Genomic DNA, 7,560 nt, shown 5'->3' on the forward strand with positions numbered 1-7,560 from the left:
CCCGGGTCCCACTAGGGGATGCAGTGAGCGCCGGTGGGCCAGGGCACAGCATGGGCTCCTGGGCCACCCAGCGGCACCATGGGGAAGGCAAGGCGGGCAGCACACTCTCTCCCGGCTGGCCTCACAGAACCGGCTCCTGCACGAAACCACGGGGAGCCTGACCCGCCGCTGTGGGGCCCGGCTCACCTAGAAAAGGCTGCGCGGGTGCAGGATGGGCTCTTGCGGGCACCCGGCACCTGAGTGCGAGGCTTCCCAGCGTGTGAGCCCTGGCTCCCGGTGGAGTGTAGCAGAGGGAGTGAGAGCAAGTTCAGCAGACACCCTGCATTCTCACCACACCTCCGTCCCCATCACCCCTCCTCCCCTGAGGTAGCCGGTGAGAGGTCACAGCACCCCCTCCCAGGCGCCGTGGGAGGTTGGTCACCACCACCCACTCCCAGGTCCCCGTCCCAGCCTGGGGCCCAGCCCCCTACCTGGCTTCCTCAGTGCCTGGGAGCCAGGTGGCGGCCCCAACCCCCACTGCCACCTGTCACAGTCTGTGGGGGGATTGGTGGGGTGATGGGGCCCCGCTCGAACCCACCTTGGCCTGGTGCAGCCTGCTCACCTGCTCCACCATCCTGCCGCGGTCCCACTCTCGTTGGGGCCCATCAGGGCCAGCAGTGCCTCCACTGCTGCCTGCTGCCAGCACCGCATCACTGATGCCTGCCATGTTCCGCACCGCCCCCTGGTGGTCAGCGCATGTCATAGCAAGCGGTCAAACTCCCAGCCGAACAACCGCCCAAGGGGACAATCTGCATATTAGGCTTTTATTATATAGGATTACTACCATGTATCATTACTATATCATACCCTGAAACTTCAAACTTTGCGACTCTTAAGAAGGTAGTAACCAAAACGGAGCATAATTCTCATCTACCTAGAACTCTGAAACAATGATCACTGGCTATAACAGATTATAAGAAATCTTTGTTACATTCAGATATTTACTTAAGGGATGCTTCAAGAGTCTCTAAATTGTCTCCTCTCAGGATAAGCACCTATATTTAACCAGAATGTTTTATTGGTATTTTAACAGTGAGGAAGTATTCTAAACTGGCAGATGAGCACTGCCATGCAGTACTGATTACAATGCCAGCCTCTGATAATGTACTATTTTCACATGGGCCATGGATGGGTGGTTACAGTGAGCATCAGGTTCCCCTGTTCTGTCATAGCAACCTAAAACCTCCTATACTTTACTAGTAAACCAATTACACACTTAGAAAAGTTTTGCTCCAGAGAATACATCAGCACTAGAAACAAGGCAATCCTCTATAACAATTAAAAGGCAAACTCCAAGGACAACAATGTTTTTAAAAATTGGCTTTCTGCAAATTTTCAAATTCCACTCTATGTTTTGTTCTTCGATTGCTAAATCAATGCAACAATACTTTTTTTTTTTTTAAAGAAACTAAAGAAAAAGGTCCCTCCCTCCAACCTTTCCTTTTAGTTTGATTTCTGGAGACGTTTTTTTAAGAATTAACATTAATGCAAATGAATGCTAAAGTCAAACTACACATCATAGTTTGAAGCAATTTCAGAAACAGCCAATAAACAAGGTTCAACACTCACCTAAAAAGAATAACTTTTTCTTTAAGGTTTCAAAAGTAGTAAACCTGTGATTTAATCCAGTAACCCAATTTCAAGACTTAGGCTGCCAAAGGTGAAAATAATAACTCTAATGTGGATAAGCATTATTAAATCGGAATTAAAGATGTGATAAAGTATAAACACTACAGTATTTTTATTCAAGTTTAGCTAGCTAATAAAGTATTAGCAGTGGTGGCTTTATCAGCCCCTCCAGAGACTGTCTTTTCTTTGCCTAAACAGCACAGTATCTGGAATGCAAGTGGGGCTGTTAAAAGCTAGAGCAAGTGACTTCTAGATAAGTATTTAGACTTTTTAAAGAATATTGTGAAAAAGCTCGTACTTACATAGACCTAGAAATTAAAATTTAAGTCAAATCCAAAAATTATATCAATGGAAAGACTACAATTTTAATAAAATAAAAATATTGCAAATCACTAGTTCATGTCAGAATGATCTGACCTATGATGACTGTGGCAAAAACTCATGACTTATGATTTTTAAAAAGAGGAAGAAATTAAGTTATACTCCAAGACAAACTATAAGTATATTTATTATGAGCTGTTTTTCTAGTACTAGAATGTTAAAAACCATTACCACCATCCCCCAAAAGCTTATTATCTCAGGAAGACTACACAATCTGGCATACTTGCAAAATTCTGATCAAAAGACCCAAAATAAATATCAAAGCTGACAACTTGACATACACTAGAATTTTAATTTATCTTCAAAGATAATCTCCCTGCTCAATATAGCTGGCAACATCTTAACACATGAGAATATTTTTGTAACTTAAAATAATTCAATTCTTTTGGAAAAGATTAGAACTTCATAATACAAATCATGTAAAATCTTTAAAAATGTGTTTCTTCAAATGAGCCAATCTCTGAAAATGGCAAAATATTTGTAAATGGGGCTATTCCAAATATTAGAACCATGCTTGCTTCGGTAGCACATATACTAAAATTGGAACTATACAGAGGAGATTAGCATGGCCCCTGCACAAGGATGACACGCAAATTCGTGAGGCGTTCCATTAAAAAAAAAAATCAGAATGCACATAATCCATGTTTACCATTATCCAGAAAGATGAGGGAATACTAAGTATACTTCAAATGCCTAAGAAAAAGTACCGTTTAAAGTCTTAAAGGAATTGCTATATTTATTATCACTACCCATTTTGTTGCATCACAATTTAAAATAACATATATAATCACAAAGTTTAACTATATTGTCCCAAAAGTCTTTAAAAATTGGTACAGAATGAGGGGTAAAACTGAAATTACATTAAAAAACAGCTTCAGTATCTCTAAGAACCTTGGGAAATGCCAAGGCTTAATTCATAAATATTTTTAAACTTTGTGATTATGAGGGCAGAAAATATTAACTTTGGGATTATTTTCGAATTATACAAGACCCATGTGACCACCCACCTCAAAATCCAGGTTAATAAATCCTGTTAACAAGTCTCATTGCTACAAGGCTGCTACTGATGGATCACATTTCTCAGGTGTGTTTGTTTATAAGCTGAGAAATGTTAAGCCAAGTTCTAGAATCCCTACACTCAGCAATAAAATTAAAGATAAATCTCTTTAACTAAATTCATTTGTGAAGACCTCTTTACCATCTGCAGATGCCAGACTGATTCATATAGGCTCCAACAAGTATTTCACCCTTCATACTTTTTTGAAAGTAGGTAGTCTTCTCAGAGGCAAGAAATTCACTGTGGTTTCACATATTCATAGAGAACATACTGTGAGTCACAGTACTAGCAGTGTTAAGGCAAGACTGCAGGGACCACAGTTGCTGGTTAGTTCAGTTATAAGTATTTGAAAAGACTCACCACCCCCAGCACCATTATCTAGTTTCATAAGCCAACTATCCAAGAGGTCCAAACTTACTGTAACCCATATTCTGAAGGAGAATCAAAAGTTTCTTTTCAAATAGGAAAAATACACAAAACTGGGCACTTCCTCTGAATCTCTTATTCTCAACCTTTCAAAACAAAAGCATTGCTGTCATTGTCTTCCTGGGTCTACCTAAACACTTAGGAAAGACCTACCTGAAAAATACAGTATATTCTTTTTCCCATAATGTCATTCAAGGACAGAGAAATTATTCTCCTTTACATCTCAGATTATATCTTGGTGGCAATCATGATAGCTAGTAGCATCTATATCTAAAGGGCTAACTTCTCTCTGATCTAGCCATGTTTACCCAATGTGTTTCTGTGCTGAAGTTAGGCTTTATTTTTCTACTTTCAAAACAAAATAGCTCAATAATGAATACAACTGCATTCTGCTTTTAATTGCCATAAGCTTACAGGATTCTTAAATGCATAATTCATAGAATTATAAAATAAATGAAGCTACACACATAGTCCTAAATAATATACAGGCTTAAAATCCCAAGTACAAAGACCATTAAAAACTGTTTATTTGCCAAATCCACTGAGAAAGTAGAAGCAACTTAACAGCTGTCTAAATAACCACAAAATATTAAAAACACTTCTGGTTCAATATAAATGACATCTGAAGTGAAATGCAGCCTCCTCCAACAGAATCTCATTTGTTTGCCTAGAACCTACATTTATACTTCATTTAAGCCAGCTGGTGTCTCTGTTTGCAGGCATGCATCAATGCAAACCCTTCCCCATTCACAAGCTGCAATTTCCATTTTTAATGGCAGGTTTCCAGCAAATACAATGAGTCCTTACAGTGGAATTTAACTCTTCATCCAACTCAATTCCTAAGGCAGACTAGAACAATGGTAACAAAACAATGTGTACAAAAGTGCCTGGAAACTCACAAAATAGGCTGACATTTACAGAAGGATCTTTTCACCAGACAATTCATTCATTCACTACATAATTATGAAAAACATTGTGCTGGATTTGACTGACAGACTTTTGTAATGTTGCATAATATTTTGGTTTTATTAAAACAATTTTGTTCTTGGGAATATCATAACGATCTTTTGGCTAAATAGAATATTCTAAGATGTTTTAAAAACCAAGTGAGAAAGGTAGAAACCTTTGACTCTGTTTTCAACTAACTTACCATGAGTGCTGACATAGCTATTATAGACCTTCATTTACCCAATTACGGTCAATGCTTCCTCTCCCCTCCTCTCCTCATTCAATTTTCCCCTTTCACATACACAGTATCATAAACTGCTGACACTCTAGACCAGGAATAGGCAAAACTTTTCTGTAAAGGACCAGACAAAATATTTGAGCTTTGGGAAAACACACACACACCATCTGTATGAAAAGTGATAATGCAAAAATTATATTCATGTAATAAACAGACACCAAACTAAGGAAATATGGCAATTTAAGTGGTATAGCTTTAGTCAAGGTACATAGATGGCAATGCCATAAAAAAGTCTATAATATCTGCTGCAGCCACCCCCATTTTAAGTTACCCTAACTAAAAAAAAAAAAATTCTGTCAGAACTACTCAACTCTGCTGTGATAACCTGCAATAAACAATACTTAAAATAACAGGCTGTGTTCCAATAAAACTTTATTTGCCAGCCCTTTCCTTTTTCCTGGTATGAGGTTGCAACAGTTTGGAAAACATTGATTTAAATAGTCATCAAGTCAAACTTTGGAATCACCTTCCTGGGATGAGTAAAATAAACTAGGGTTTAAAACAGATGTCCACGTTTCTGAAACTACTAGTAAAGCCAGAACATGACTTCAGCTACACATCAGAAGACATTAAGTAGCCAAAGAACAATGATAATGATTAATTATATAAATGCTCTGAATTGTTTAAATTATATTTGAATTCACAGAAATGAAAGGAAAACAAAGAGTTTCTGCAGATCCCAATCTCAATTTGGTAAATCACTTTCCATTTCCAATCCTAGTTACTTAATTTCAGCTAAGGATATATGGATATTCACTTTTGTAAAGCTTAAGAATCACCACGGTTAAAAAGAGAAATCTAAATATTAGGTGGTTGGAAAGTTATTTCCAAGTTTGGTGACCACAAAACTGGGAAGCTCTCTGATACCTGCACAACACTGCAGCTCCCATTATGACAACAATATTACAAAAACCACACAAGATCATACCCCAAACCGGCCATGAAAACACACAAGGCCAAATTACATGTAAAATGTTATTCAAAATTAGAAAAAGCAAATTTTAGCAATTCAAAACTTTAGCGATTTTAGCTGCTTTTTTCAAGGCAACTTTTTATGTTAATATTCAAATTAGTCGTAATAGCTAAATAACTATTAGCAAACTCAATAAAATTCAATTACGGTGTGATTTTACAGTTCAGGGTATGATCAAACTTCAGGAGATGTCAAAAACACCTTGAAGAACAGAAGACAGCAATATTTTGGAAAATGTATTTGAATCAGCAGGCTTAAGCAATTTCAATCGTTTTACTATCCACTTAATTGAAACTTGAGATAATGTGAAGCAAATGCATTAGCCAATGCTACAAATATATCAATGAAACAGCAAATTTGCCAAGGATCACAATTCTTTCTGAGTAAGTTCCTTTTAAAGTGAGGACAAATGTTGTAACTCCTGGCGGTTTACCATATTATGTGCTCAAGACTATTTCAGCATTAAGATATACTTTAACTCCCAAACCTAACACTGCATTAATTCACCCTGTGGACTAAAATTTATTGCTGGTTACCTAGAGCTATTTTTAAGTGGCCTAATTAGTTAAGAACAGGTTCCATGGTATCATTTCAATTTCCAATGATTTTACTAAAGAGTCAAACTCTAAAAATAATGTTCAGCACTAGGAGCCCATTCTTGTTTCTTTTTTAATGTAAAGCCTAACAATAAATCAATAAATGCCTTTACATAGAAGACAGCTTAGGTGTGGTCACTAAATAAAAGTGGAAATTCTCTGAAAATTCACTACAAATATACGATAGTATATATACTCAAGTTAGATAAAATATTTAATGGAAAAAAAGGAAGCCCCATATTATTTAGAAAAGGATATTTAAACTAAGTCAATTCCAAATGGAAGTGACTAAACATGGTGGTATATACTACCCACAGATTTTTTTTTTAAGCTCAAGATAGCGAAACATCTAATGAAGCTATTAAAACGCTTTGTCTACAGGTCATATTATTACCAAAGGCTCACACACAAAGGAAGCAGATTTACACTATCAAGTCCGAAAAAGCCTATCCTGGGACTGTGCCAGGGGCACACAAGGATTTTAAAAGTACATAAAAATGGCATACACATGCAGTACAAAAGCAGCCGAGGGGCCTTTCTCCCTAGTCACTTTCAGGAAATGTTTCAAGATGAAAAGCAGAAACAGTCTGAAGTCCCTTGGAATCTCGGGTTCATTTCTTTATCATTCTCAGGGCCGAGGCTTCCTCCCAACGCACTTGGCCGGGCAAAAATAAAGCCCTTCCTACGAAAAGCCACTAACTACTCAGTCCCCATTTTCGATACAATTTGCTTTTCGTGAAAAGTTCAAGTTGTTCAAGGTCTAGAGACTCTCTAGACTCTTCTAGAGTGTAGTGCGATCGCGTTACCGGACTCGGGAAGAGCATTTTCTTTGTTGTTGACCCTGCTCGGAAAACAGGTCTTGACTCAGCCAAAGCGGCGTTCTTGCGGGTGATTAATGACAGGCCTAGATCTCGCCCCAATGACAGCCACCCCCACCCCCTCCGCGCTAAAGCCGGCCATGTCTGCGCTGGAGGAGGGCGGCCTCCGCGCCCGAAACCGCCCAGTCCCGGAGTGAAGAGCTGCGGCCAATCGATTCGGGGAGATCGGGCGTCGAGATTCGCGTGAAATGTGACCCTTCTACAGCCTAAGCCTATGAATAATATCGCCCTCCCCGATCATTTCCGCTGGGGCTCTGCAGGCTACGGAAACACTCCATTCCAGTCATTCGCCCCAAATAAAAGGACCTTCCTCCTCCCCACAAATACCCGGCGGG

General features: G+C 39.0%; 1 protein-coding gene and 1 non-coding gene across 2 annotated transcripts in view; one reads left to right on the plus strand and one right to left on the minus strand.

Annotated features, from left to right (window-relative positions):
- The window catches only part of AKIRIN2 (akirin 2), a gene marked incomplete at its 5' end in the record, with an annotated part of 11,920 nt that extends 11,628 nt beyond the window's left edge, over positions 1-292 (minus strand). The window contains one exon of the mRNA XM_023759340.1: positions 187-292. Within this exon, the coding sequence (XP_023615108.1) occupies positions 187-292 (106 nt within the window). The remainder of the gene's footprint in view (positions 1-186) is intronic.
- Positions 293-2,559: 2,267 nt separating this feature from the next.
- LOC111827351 lies at positions 2,560-2,666 on the plus strand. Its single transcript, XR_002830858.1, has one exon. It is a non-coding gene; the product is annotated as a U6 spliceosomal RNA (small nuclear RNA).
- Positions 2,667-7,560: the final 4,894 nt, after the last annotated feature.

Source organism: Myotis lucifugus, unplaced genomic scaffold, assembly GCF_000147115.1.
Source record: "Myotis lucifugus unplaced genomic scaffold, Myoluc2.0 scaffold_152, whole genome shotgun sequence".
NCBI lineage: Eukaryota > Metazoa > Chordata > Mammalia > Chiroptera > Vespertilionidae > Myotis > Myotis lucifugus.